This window comes from Penicillium chermesinum, assembly GCF_028974085.1.
Source record: "Penicillium chermesinum strain IBT 19713 chromosome Unknown utg000003l:1.0-5111272.0:1.0-5115320.0, whole genome shotgun sequence".
NCBI classification, from domain to species: Eukaryota; Fungi; Ascomycota; class Eurotiomycetes; order Eurotiales; family Aspergillaceae; genus Penicillium; species Penicillium chermesinum.
The window spans coordinates 1379966-1392199 of NW_026695313.1; the positions used below are offsets into that span (position 1 = coordinate 1379966).

Genomic DNA, 12234 nt, shown 5'->3' on the forward strand with positions numbered 1-12234 from the left:
GGCAAATCCCAGAGCTCTCCAACTAACGACGGCCCTTCTTGCCCTTCCCAGTACGTGGCTTGGGAGTGGTCATGGATTGCAAGTCCCGTTTGCTCAGGTTCAGCGTGCCCCCGGAAAATTTCCCGATTGACGATCCTCCGACGCCTCGCTCCCTTCGGCCTGCCTTTGACTTGGATACTTTGGCAGGCTTCTCCAGGATGATACCGTTTTCTTTGGCGTCTCGTCTTCTTTTCTCTTCTTTCATGGATGCCTTGGCTTTGATCCCTCGTCGATGAGCGGTGGGCATCTTTTCTTGCTTGTAGAGAGAGGTTTTGGCACCCAACGATTGCATGCGCAGGTCTAAAGCCTTGAGACGGTTTTTGCCAGTCGGGGCCAGATCTGAAGCGGACTCGAGTAAATGAGACTCCCGAAGAAGCCTCTGCAAGGCGAGATCATGCTTTAGGTTGTCGTGATCATCTTCTTCATCCTCCTTGCTCAGCTTTGGTGCCGTCTTCTCCTTTGGCACATCTTCAGACGGTAGTTTTCCTTTCTGTAAAACTTGTGAGCGCCGGCCCAAAAGTAATCAGCCAATATTGCACCTACCAGGAATGCCTTCCGGGCTTTCTTGTCCATGATTGCATCCGAGATAACCTGAGCATCCTTGTGCTCGACGACTTCGACTTGGCCCTCGCTCTCCTCATCTTCGGAGAGTCCATCCCAGTCTGAGTCCCCTGACTCGTCCATATCTGATTCGTTTCCCCTTTCCTCTTCTTTGTCGCTGTCCGACTTATCTGGTCGCGACGAAGCTATATCCAGAGGCTCAAACTGAGCCTCGAAGTATTTTCGGAACACATCCTGGGCATTGCTTGATGGCTCTGGGCTTGCATCTTTTTCGTCAGTCGGTTTGGATGCGACGGTAGTCTCTCTCTTGCGTTTGCCGGCCATGATGGACCCTTGTGCCTAGTGCCAGGATGCTGTGAATCGGTGGTCAATATTGTCAGTCCCAAGATTTTTTTCGAGCCAAAGCTCCATGTCACGTGCGATAAGATAAGCGATAAGCCCCTCCAGCAATGAATCGGCCCTGACGGTTTTACTCACTCACAGCAAAAATGACAAAATTCAGACCCTGCATTGATCTCCACTCGGGACAGGTCAAACAGATTGTGGGTGGTACTCTCAGCGCTGTGGCCGAAGACCTGAAAACCAATTATGTTTCTACACTCCCCGCGGGCCACTACGCCGCATTATACAAGCAGCACGACCTCCGCGGAGGGCACGTAGTCAAGCTAGGCCCTGGAAATGACGATGCTGCAAAGGAGGCCTTGCAGACGTGGAAATCCGGGTTGCAGGTTGCGGGTGGCATCACGGATCAAAATGCGCAATATTGGATCGATCAAGGCGCGGAAAAGGTGAGTACTGTACAGAATCTATCTTTGACCTACAGCTTGAGGGATTCGCCCATGCGTGGCAATTACTCTGCAAGGTTCTCTTTGGCTGTTTTAGTGCTATTACCACTAGGTCATTTTTCCTGGGGTTTCATTTCTATGGATGCGACGCGCAAAAAAAATAGCAGGACGGATGGCGCTAATAAGTGATAACAGGTGATCATCACATCGTTCCTCTTCCCTTCCGGGAAGTTCTCACTCACGCGCCTTGAATCAGTGCTGCAGTCACTGGGCGGAGACAAGTCAAAACTCGTTTTGGATTTGAGTTGCCGTCGCAAAGGAAATACCTGGTTCGTGGCGATGGACCGATGGCAGACTATCACTGAGATGGAGATCAACAAAGGTACCCTGCGACCCCCTCCCCAGCATTGTCCCTTTACTACACATACTAATAGTCTCGTAGAATCCATTGCCCTCCTAGAGCCTTATTGTTCTGAATTCCTTATCCACGCGGCGGACGTGGAGGGGTTACAGCAAGGTGTGGATGAGGAACTGGTCTCCAGGCTGGCAGAATGGTGTACAATACCTGTAACATATGCTGGGGGTGCCCGGAGCCTCCAGGATCTCGAGAAGGTCCATGTCAGTAGCCAGGGAAAGGTGGACTTGACCATTGGAAGCGCCTTGGACATCTTCGGTGGTTCCGGTGTGACCTTCAACGAGTGCATTGAGTGGAACAAAACACACTGACCCTGTGAGCCTAATCAAATAGCCCAAATGTAATCAAAACACTCGATTCGTAGAAAAAAGAAGTGGAAGGGGACAAGTCCATGTACAATGCGTAACGCAGTAAGTCCACGAGTCCGAAAGCGGCTAGCGCAGGCAGAGCTCCGCCCGCCAACCTCCGTGCATCTCGACTCTTCCAACCCCCAAATCCTTAATCGTCCATCCCCCTCCCTGCCCACCACACAACGATTCGAGCCTCTCCCATACAAGCTTTGCTGTGCCGATCCACGTCCCCTAGACCGCTGTCGTACCCCGCTCTGTGGAGCTCACAACCGCCAAGATGAAGCCTATCGTGTCGGCAATGAACGCCTGGTCTTGGTACGATCGCATACTCTCCCGGCACAGAGGCCTGAACGATGGGACAGTATTCTAACATATCTCCTCTAGTGTGGTGATATCCGCCTTTGCCATCATTATTCTCTCAGTCCTCGGATCTCTCTACGGCGTATGTCATCCCCCATCTGAAACCTCAGTTGGCCTGCCGTTTCATCACTCGCTCCCTCCCATTGCGCTGATGCACCCATCGACGGTTCAATTTACTAACGTGCAACCACCCAACAGAGCAATAACCACGCATACACAGGCTCTGAAGGCGAGCCCGAAGACGGCCCGGCAGTCGCAGCCTCCCTCTGGATCGCAGTATTCGTTTACCTTGTACGTCAACAACCGCTTGCTTGCCAGCAACATATCTGGGAGGTCACTCGCCACCCGAACTGTCACTAATACGTCTAGTAGGGGTTCTTCGTGTTCTGCGGATTCCAAGCCTACCTCCATCTGCGCGGGAGCCGGGGCGGCGCCATATCACTCCAATAAACAACCACATTTTCATATTGCTACGATCTCTCTCAAACGGTGTCTCTACAGGTTATTGTGTTTATTTGCAATGGGTTACATATCTTGGTCTTTTCGAAATGTTGCTTGATTTTTGAGGGTTGGAAAAGGGCGGGGGAGGACCTGAAACAGATCAGCGGACTCCGGATCCAGAAACTTAGCATCTTTTAGGCGCTTTACCCTGGAGCCGCTGGAGTCCGCTGTAGTCTCGCGGAATAGAGAGTTCTCCGTTCTTTTGAGGAATATACATCTACTTGCTGGGCGGGTATTCGGATATCCTTGAGGGCACGGACGGCTCATTAACTTTGTACTACATGTGGTTGTATATAGACCGCCCTACTTTAGCAGCTTGTTGGCACGGTCAAGTTTACGGATATTTCTCTTTGGCTCTTATTGCGCTGTCAGGCGATGATAGACATTTTTCATTGCTCATAAAATAATACCATAGATCCAACTTTTTGGTGTATTGTCCTGAACGCCAATGTATGCAACATCCCAAATAGAAAGAAGCAGCGGGTATTCTGGCCCCATTCTTTGTGGGGTTGTTTGTTTTGCCGAGGAGCGTGCTCAAATTACTCCTCGTCCTCCTCCCATGGGTCCAGCATCTTAGACATGTAAGGTCCGTCCAGCGTGTACCCAAGTCGGGCATAGTAGCTACGCACGCCAACACCAGAGATAACACTGATCTTGCGGCTGCCATGCTCCTCCCGCGCAATGCGCTCAGCCTCTTCCATGAGCAACGTACCGAACCCACGGTGCTGGAACTTGCGCGCATCACGGCCATGGAGCGGCACAGCCGAGCCGTACACATGCAGCTCTCGGACGATACTGGTCTGCTGGCCTGTGAACTCGGGCGGAAGGTGTGCGTGTCGCTGCACTTGCGCAGACGGAGAAGACCAATGAGAATGTCCTGCTTCGGATCCTCGTATGCCAAGAACGTCTCCCAGCCGCCGTTCGCCGCGTAGTCTCGGCGAATCAGCTCGATCTGCGACGGGCGGATCTTGTTCTTCACCTCGTTGATCCCGACTTCTCGGGTGCGCACGTCACGGCAGGTGGTGCCGAAATCCTTCATGCGGGCAAGCGCGAGCTCTCGCAGGTTGCCGTTCTCGACGCCGGAAGTCACCAGCGGCATGGGGATATCACGCTGCACGCGGTAGATACGGGTCCAAGGGGGTACCAGGGCCAGGATGCGGGCGACGAGATCGACGAGGGCGTTGGGGGGTGTAGTTCTTGTATCGACCTGTGCGCCAGAGCTCGTAAAGACCGGTGCCTCGGATGACGAGGGTGGGGTAGATCTTCAAACCGTCTGTACGGAAATCGGGGTTCTCGAAATACTCTTGGAATTGGAACAGATCGCGCTCCATTCCAACGTTGGGAAGATCAGGCATCATGTGGCTGACAACCTTGAATCCGGCGTCTTTCGATAGCTTGAATGTCTCTGCGACTGCTGCCACAGTGTGACCACGGTTCGTGTCCCGGGCCACGTCCTCGTACAAGCTCTGCACGCCGACTTCCAGACGGGTGCAGCCGTAGCGGAGCATGCTGCTCAGGTGTGTATCTAGACAGTAATCGGGCCGAGTCTCGATGGTGATACCGACACACTTGACATTGCTCATTTCCCCTGCCTCCACCGCCTCATCCACATTGTCCGTTTGGTATCCGCTGAGCGCGTTGTGAAGTTGAGAGATAAATTTCTCGCGGTAGTCCTCGGGCAGCGACATGAAGGTCCCGCCCATGATAATGTATTCGACCTTGTCCACGCTGTGGCCCAAGGACTTGATCTGATCGACTCGACCCCGCGCTTGTTCGAACGGGTCATATCGAGCGCGGATGGCACGCATAGAGGTCGGTTCGTAACCGGTATAGGACTGTGTGGAGTATTCGAAGTCGGAGTCCGGGCCACCAGGGCAGTAGACGCAGATGTTACCGGTGTAGGCGATATGAGGGCATCGGTGAGGCTTGCACATTACCGCCACGACGGCGATTCCAGACGAGGTTCCTAGGATTCAGACCGTTAGATTTGTGGATCACAAGATTGCCCATATGGAGGAAAGTACGAACGAATAGGCTTTGCGATCAGCTTCGGCAGAATGTATTTCTTGTAGTGTTCAGGCACGGCCGCAATGATGGCCGTGAGTGGCGGCTGCGAGCCCAGAGAATGCTTCTTTGCGATGGTGCCCCGCAGCTTGTTGAGGTTGATGTCTTTCTTGGGCTTCGTGGAATCCTTCTGCGATTCATATTCTTGGATGAGGGCATTCGCGATATCTGAGCATGCTTGCATGAAGCGCTCGCTCTCTGGCGCAAGCCTGGTGTTCTTCGGCTTCATGCCCTTCTTCGAAGAAGGCGGCATGGTCACGGTCATGGTCGCCATGGCGAGAAACGGTCCCCACGAGACGAAATCGAGCCTTAACTGGTAAAGTTATACTGCAACACGAAAAAAAAAAAGGGCTTCCAGAACAACAGTGGTGGGGGGATCGATTAGATCAAAAAATGGAGGGTCATGCCGAACTCACGGATCCGCTTAAGTAAAAAAAAGAAAAGGTTTGCCCGGCGAACGAAAACTCCCGGGCGCGCATCCCGAATTGCTGTCCACTCCAACCCCTTCACCTTTTCATCCCTCCCCTCTCCCCTCTTCCCCCCCAAACCTCAGTATTCTTGCAGCCATGCAGGCCTTCCGCCGTAATACCCTCTCGGCCGTCCGCAATGTCGCTTCTCAGCAGCGCCGCGGCTACGCCCAGCCTTCTGCTGCGTACGCCAGCACCGTGAACAACCTCCGGATCAACAAGGACACTCGAGTTCTGTTCCAGGGCTTCACAGGAAAGCAGGGAACGTGAGTATCTGCCTCTTTACACCCGATCCAATCTACCTTTTCCCGCGACAGGTGCTGACGTGTAGGTTTGGTATAGCTTCCATGCCGAGCAGGCTATTGCCTACGGTACTTTATCCCCAACTCCCTCGCGTCGCAATCGCATCCACGAAACAAATACTCATCCAGAGCAGGCACCAATGTCGTCGGTGGTACCAACCCCAAGAAGGCCGGCCAGACGCACTTGGACCGTCCCGTTTTCGCCAGCGTCGCCGAGGCCGTGAAGGAGACCCAGGCCACCGCGTCTGCTATCTTTGTTCCGTACGATCTTGATAAGCTCGAAACTCATAGATGAAAACATGCTAATAGCTTGTAGCCCCCCCTCTTGCTGCTGCCGGTATCGAGGAGGCCATTGCCGCTGAGGTTCCTCTGGTTGTTTGGTAGGTGTCCCAAAATAAATACCACGGTTGCATGGATAGTTCCTTTGACTGACTGTTCTTGGATCACAGCATTACTGAGGGTATTCCTCAACACGGTACGGGCGACAGGATCACACTCGGCCTAGCATCAAACTAATCGGTTTCTCTTAGACATGGTCCGCATCACCGACATCCTTAAGACCCAGAACAAGACCCGCCTGGTCGGCCCCAACTGCCCCGGTATCATCGCTCCCGTAAGTCTAAGCCTCGCGAAAGAGAAGGGAGCAGAAAAAAAAAAAAAGTTGAATGCCACATCCTAATTGTCCTTACTTTCTTAGGGCCAATGCAAGATCGGTATCATGCCTGGCTTCATCCACAAGCGCGGTCGCGTCGGTATCGTCTCCCGCTCCGGTACCCTGACCTACGAGGCCGTCAACCAGACTACCCAGGCCGGCCTCGGTCAGTCCCTCGTTGTCGGTATCGGTGGTGACCCCTTCTCCGGCACCAACTTCATCGACTGCCTGAAGATCTTCCTCGAGGACCCCGAGACCGACGGTATCATCATGATCGGTGAGATTGGTGGTTCCGCCGAGGAGGATGCCGCCGAGTTCTTCAAGGCCAACAATGTCCACAACAAGCCCGCTGTTTCCTTCATTGCCGGTATCTCCGCTCCCCCGGCCGCCGTATGGGCCACGCCGGTGCCATCGTCAGCGGTGGTAAGGGTGGTGCCGACTCCAAGATCTCTGCTCTCCAGGATGCTGGTGTCGTTGTGGAGCGCAGCCCTGCTTCCCTTGGCAAGACCCTTCTTGCCGAGTTCGTCAAGCGTGATCTCGTTTAGATGGAGTTGATGCTGGTGACGTTTCATGCTCCTTGGTATCTGGTCCATCGTTTGACTGAAGATTCTGAAGGTACATCCATCATATTACATAGTGATCTGCGGACCATCTTTTTATCGGCCGCTGCTGTATTCTTTTCTCCTTTGTTTTAGAGACCCTCAAGAGTAATTAGTTTCGTGTAACTCTTACTTCAGACTCGGTGTGCTTTCGTAGTCTTATGTAGCAGGCGTCCTGCCTTGTAGATGTGGTAAGTTGGGAATTGCCTAATAGATCCTTACGCTGCGCTGAGCCTACAATCAAGGACTACAAAGTCACTGCTTCTTTTTTTTTGTTGGTGCGGTGTTTTAAGAATCGAAATTTACCAGTATCTCCCAATCTCAGCTGAAATTCGCGCCGCCTCCGATCGAGGACAACGAACCTTGGGTCGAAGGCCGCAGATTACCCAAATAGGGATTAGTAAATAACAGTGCAGCGCGGATCTGTCGCAAAAGAGACTCCGACTCGGGCATGATAATAATGTTTTCACTCGATGGGATGCGTTGTAGTAGCTTGTCATTTTCAACTCCAGCCAAGTCCCCTCGCGTTCATTCATCTATTTGTGATTCAAAATGCCCAAGAAGACTCCGATATGGATCAAGCGTGCGATCAAGCGTGCCGAAACGGCAGAGCTGCAGCTGAAGTTGATGCTTTGTGACATGTGGCTATATACAAGGGACAAGTATCTCTCAGAGAAAGAATTGCAGGAGCTCGACACAAAACTGTTCGTGATTGATTTTGCGACGGGGGCTACCAGCGACCAGTTCCACAACTACTTCATGCCCCAGGAAGCCAAGATTCCGAAGCTCAAGAATATCTTCAAACAAGATGATCCCGGCACGGTCAGTTTCACAGTCGGCCGTTACTCCATCAAGATCGGCTGGAAATCTCCCCGAAAGGGGTGAGCAATGTTTGGATATGGTTCTGGCGAAGCACGCCAATAACCCGAAGATAACGGGCATGCTTGGAGGCGATAAATGGAAGAAGTGCTCGTGAGTTCCCCCCAGACCTCTCACCTACATAGATCAGATACTGATCTATGTAAAGATGTGATATACGAAAGATAGCCGACCAAGCTCACGACCGGCTCTTCTCAAGGCAGTTAGCCGATCGATTCCAGGTCATTCGTGCTGTGCAAATGAACAGGCTTCATCAATCTCACATCCAGGTATGGATGACAAGCTCCGGCCTTGCCAAGGACAAGACTCCTACGGTTGCCGAGCTGCTGGTGTTGGTAAGTTGGATGGTGGAGGGCTTCTATCAGCAGAAAACGGGACAAGCAGACAGGGTAGCACCCAAAGAGTCTCCCAATCTTGTGTTTCCGGTATGTCTTGCCCCCGTTAGATGGTTCTGGCGGTGGTTGACTAGGAAAACCAGACCCTAGTCATTTCGTTTCATCCGCGAGACCATGCCCGAATCTTATACGGATATTACGCCGAGGGGCTCAAGCTTGGCATCAGCGAGCTGGTGGATTTTGATACGTCAGATTATCTCGCTAAGATGGAGCGTCTTCTGCGATGGGCGTTCCCGACGACCAACAGTTTTACTACAAAGCCGGTGCCTCTTCCGACCATCGCGGAGAACGAAGAGAACATACTCCAGGTAGAGAGGAAGGCACAATCCGGGGATTCAAAAAGACATTTCTGCAGAGGGTTTGCTCGCTTTGGTAAATATCAATTTGGCGCTCGGAGTAAAGATATGGTCCGAAGTGTGTCCACTATGCTCTCCGGTTTAGAATGACAAGGGCGCATAGAAAAATTGGACGGGCGCAAGCTGTATATATAGAGACCAAGCCTAGCGAATATCACTGTTGTTATAATTAAGCTCTTCGCAGCGCTTTGACGATTGCTTCCGTCCCAAAGACCTCTGCAAACTCGCCTTCGAGACTAGCGACGGACACCTTATGGACAGTTTCGGCATCGAAACCACCTTTACCGAAAGTCGCCGTAGCGTCAGACACCAGAATAATCCGCCCTGCTTCGACCTTCAAGGTCCTATCGTGGCTCCCATCAGAGGCTAGCTTCACAGGGCCACCATCAGGGAAGCGGTCCACCACTCTCAGGTTCGCCGCCATGCGAACGGTGGTCGAGACGCAGTGATCCGTCGTCAGCCCGGCAAAGATCACTTGACGGATGTCCTTCTCGCGCAGGTACGCTTCAAGGCCCGTCCCAATGAACGAAGAGTTCACGCTCTTCCAGAACACAGGCTCCGAGCCGTCCTTTGCCGGGATGGCATAGTCCAGCGGGCGAATTCCTTGGGCTGGATGGGACGGATGAAGAGGGGAACCAGCCTGGACAGACGAGTGGAAGACGTGAATCAGCTCCAGCGGTGTCGATGAGGTCTCTTTGGCTGTGCGGAATGCAGTGATGAGCGACTGGATGTTCACTTCGTAGAGAGGGTTGGAACGCCCGTTGCCCCAACTTGAGGCGGTTGATGCATGGGTGAAGCCCGACTGGTTGTCTATGAGGACGAGGGCTGTTGGAACGGTGAAGGTGAGTGGGAGAGACTGAGACATTTTTTTTCTCCCCAATTTTAGAGTTTCAAGTTGACTCTTGAATGGCCGCAAGCGATATACAGTCCTTATACAGGTCTTGGTGGGATGTTCGTTGTTCGGGGTGAGTCACTTGCTCACTAAGACTAGCGCAGATAGATCCAACTGGCCACGACGGGGCGTCTTATAGTAACATCGGATGGAGATGTGACGTGATATTTGTTTTCAATATATATCTCTCCTTTTGGCATCAGTGGCCAGCACAGTCTCTTGCTCCGACCAATCTGAAAATGAACTGGATAGTTATGACGTCAGTGTGAATACAAATAGCCATCTCTTCAACTAATATTCAGCCCTGGACCATCCGTGGGATTTCCTGGATGGTAAGGTGTCACGGTTCACAGTCAGTCTAATAAGCCCCATTTCATGCTTCCCACCTGAAAATTGGGCTCAACTTGGTCGTGAATAGCTATCCTGACTCACAGGGCCAGTAGCTGATCTCAATTTCTAGTATCGGCAAATGATATTGAAACCGGATGCCTACTTATCATTTAGATGATTGGAACCGGATGCTTCAGTACTGTCTTGGGTCTTATCTGCTCGTTAGATCAGTTCCTATGATCCTGCTGTTAACCTACAAGGAGGTATGGAGGACCAAGGTTGGCTTTGAGAAACACGATGAATGACCTGAAGCTTCGTGACTCCAGTCCGAGAACACGGACAACATAAGTACGTGTTTGTTATCTCTTCGGCGCCCGGCCCATACTTTTTCGAAACAGAGACCGGCTCATTCAACCTCGAGGCAAGAATTGAGGAACTCGAAGACCGAGCAAAAAGGAAGCAAAAAAGTGGACTCGCGGGGAATCGAACCCCGGACCACTCCCATGCTAAGGGAGTATTATACCACTAAACCACAAGCCCGCTTAGGTAATTTTCTCTAAAATCTGTGCACTGAGTACCACATCCTGTCCGAATGGAGGCATGTCGGGGTCTAAATCAGTAGGGCAGAGATCTGAAAGGTTGTCGAAATCAAGCCAGCTGTTATGTTCTGCCTTCGCATCACGAAGCGTAACGAGTCCAGCAAGGGCGGGTGGTAAGCTCTATCTAGTACCCGCGGAATCAGCAGAAATAAACAGTGCACCGCTTTTGTCGCGGATTCCAGCTAGAGGGTGTACTATATAAGGCGTGCCTGGGCATATCTGCACTTCATGTGCGGATATAGTGGTCTTTTGGCTTAGCTGGCGTGGTTTTATCGTCGAGCACGCCAAAGCCACCTCATCCACGTTCTATCGGATCGACGCCAAAGACCATGAACCAGAGGTATATTCTGCGTGGGGATGGTTGAATGGCGTTTGATTTGGGTTCGATTCATCGTGAGTATATATTTCTATAATCTCGGAGCCGCTTTAGCGGCCAGATCTTCCCCGCTGTAATCTCTACCTCATCTGGGGGTGTTCAAACTAGCGTATGCTGGATATCCTATGTTTTCTCTGGGGTCAGGCACTGAGCTGGCCGGTCTAATACAGCAGACGAAGTAGCATGAATGGATACCCGATGTACGCCAAGGGCGGTAAACCCAGGGTACAAGTTCACCACCCCGTTCTCTCCTTTTTCAAGGGCGACTTGCAAGATATTACAGAAAGGGGGATGCTCACTTTAAGCATCTTCGTATAAGATTCCAAGTACGAAAGATTTACGAGTAGCACCTTTCTATTCTCAAAGGAGGGAACGAAACTTGAAGACGTCTGGACTGATGTTCCGACCGTGGGTTCATATCGCTGTGCCGCGAGAGCCGGGTGGGAAAACGAGGTAAGGGCCCTTTGGCCAGAGACTGTTCGAGCTACTTCCAGCGCAAATGTCGAGAGGTTCGAGACCACAGCAGAAAATCACGCATAGAAAACGGTCGGCTAACCTGCTGCTGCTGGCCAGAGGAGATTTTCTCTGGTCGGATAATCGGGTGATCGCCCGGCTTGGACGGCAACGCCAGGGGCGGGTTATTTTTGGCATGCGGTCGCATGAGAGCGAAAAAAAAAAATGATGAAAACGACTTATACAAAAATTGACTAGGGGAAACAAGAGGAATAGGATATAAGCGCGCTCGGTCACCAGCAGTCCAGCTCTCATCCATCAATCCATTCCACTCCTGAGTCCTCACTCCATTACCACCGGGATTCATACCAAAGTCTCCACATCACACCCGAAACCCTCAAAACAACCTCAAGTTCACAATGGTTGCTGTTCCCATGATTGGTGCTGGCCCTTACGGGACAAGCCCCAAGTCCGCCCGCTCCAGCGCCACCAGTGTGCCCAAGATCGACGCGGCGCAAATCGAAGACATTTTCCAGTCTGTGCACATGGCCCAGGAGCCCGCCCAGGGAGGCTCGAGCCGCTTTGGATGGTTCTCCCGCAAGTGAGTTGAGCCATACTTCAGGTCTCGTGCGCAAGCTAACAAGCCTTAGGGTCAACAAACTCCACCGTCGCAAATCTGAGTCTACTGCGTAAAAGGTTGAGGGCGGGCCCGAAACCTTGAAGATTGCGGATATACCTTGGGCAAGGTCATCTTCCATCCTCTAACGACTAATTTAACGGGAATATATATGTAATTAGATGAAAATATATTAATCACTTTTACTGTCTCCATCTACTGGATATTGACGATGTAGATAGA

The 12234-nt window shown here is 51.9% G+C and overlaps 9 protein-coding genes across 9 annotated transcripts; 6 read left to right on the forward strand and 3 right to left on the reverse strand.

The window, feature by feature from the left end:
* Window positions 1-22: 22 nt before the first annotated feature.
* Window positions 23-924, reverse strand: N7468_003409 (uncharacterized protein; the record flags this gene model as incomplete). Its single annotated transcript, XM_058472706.1, has 2 exons — window positions 23-529; window positions 583-924. The coding sequence occupies 2 exons, from the start codon at window positions 922-924 to the stop codon at window positions 23-25; spliced, it is 849 nt and encodes a 282-aa protein (XP_058331709.1).
* A 164-nt stretch (window positions 925-1088) lies between these two features.
* N7468_003410 (1-(5-phosphoribosyl)-5- ((5-phosphoribosylamino)methylideneamino)imidazole-4-carboxamide isomerase HIS6) lies at window positions 1089-2111 on the forward strand (the record flags this gene model as incomplete). The annotated part of the gene is made up of 3 exons (XM_058472707.1): window positions 1089-1388; window positions 1581-1767; window positions 1828-2111. The coding sequence occupies 3 exons, from the start codon at window positions 1089-1091 to the stop codon at window positions 2109-2111; spliced, it is 771 nt and encodes a 256-aa protein (XP_058331710.1).
* Window positions 2112-2198: 87 nt separating this feature from the next.
* Window positions 2199-2960, forward strand: N7468_003411 (uncharacterized protein; the record flags this gene model as incomplete). Its single annotated transcript, XM_058472708.1, has 3 exons — window positions 2199-2465; window positions 2709-2801; window positions 2883-2960. The coding sequence occupies 3 exons, from the start codon at window positions 2199-2201 to the stop codon at window positions 2958-2960; spliced, it is 438 nt and encodes a 145-aa protein (XP_058331711.1).
* Window positions 2961-3550: 590 nt separating this feature from the next.
* N7468_003412 (Elongator subunit ELP3) lies at window positions 3551-5349 on the reverse strand (the record flags this gene model as incomplete). Its single annotated transcript, XM_058472709.1, has 4 exons — window positions 3551-3819; window positions 3867-4273; window positions 4314-4977; window positions 5040-5349. The coding sequence occupies 4 exons, from the start codon at window positions 5347-5349 to the stop codon at window positions 3551-3553; spliced, it is 1650 nt and encodes a 549-aa protein (XP_058331712.1).
* Window positions 5350-5641: 292 nt separating this feature from the next.
* Window positions 5642-6139, forward strand: N7468_003413 (Succinate--CoA ligase; the record flags this gene model as incomplete). The annotated part of the gene is made up of 2 exons (XM_058472710.1): window positions 5642-5808; window positions 5974-6139. 2 exons carry the CDS (start codon window positions 5642-5644, stop codon window positions 6137-6139), a joined length of 333 nt encoding a protein of 110 aa, XP_058331713.1.
* A 237-nt stretch (window positions 6140-6376) lies between these two features.
* Window positions 6377-7041, forward strand: N7468_003414 (uncharacterized protein; the record flags this gene model as incomplete). The annotated part of the gene is made up of 3 exons (XM_058472711.1): window positions 6377-6457; window positions 6542-6919; window positions 7003-7041. 3 exons carry the CDS (start codon window positions 6377-6379, stop codon window positions 7039-7041), a joined length of 498 nt encoding a protein of 165 aa, XP_058331714.1.
* A 606-nt stretch (window positions 7042-7647) lies between these two features.
* On the forward strand, window positions 7648-8815 carry N7468_003415 (uncharacterized protein; the record flags this gene model as incomplete). Its single annotated transcript, XM_058472712.1, has 3 exons — window positions 7648-7976; window positions 8123-8399; window positions 8453-8815. 3 exons carry the CDS (start codon window positions 7648-7650, stop codon window positions 8813-8815), a joined length of 969 nt encoding a protein of 322 aa, XP_058331715.1.
* A 79-nt stretch (window positions 8816-8894) lies between these two features.
* Window positions 8895-9590, reverse strand: N7468_003416 (putative isochorismatase family hydrolase; the record flags this gene model as incomplete). The annotated part of the gene is made up of 1 exon (XM_058472713.1): window positions 8895-9590. The coding sequence occupies one exon, from the start codon at window positions 9588-9590 to the stop codon at window positions 8895-8897; it is 696 nt and encodes a 231-aa protein (XP_058331716.1).
* Window positions 9591-11794: 2204 nt separating this feature from the next.
* On the forward strand, window positions 11795-12068 carry N7468_003417 (uncharacterized protein; the record flags this gene model as incomplete). Its single annotated transcript, XM_058472714.1, has 2 exons — window positions 11795-11976; window positions 12026-12068. The coding sequence occupies 2 exons, from the start codon at window positions 11795-11797 to the stop codon at window positions 12066-12068; spliced, it is 225 nt and encodes a 74-aa protein (XP_058331717.1).
* Window positions 12069-12234: the final 166 nt, after the last annotated feature.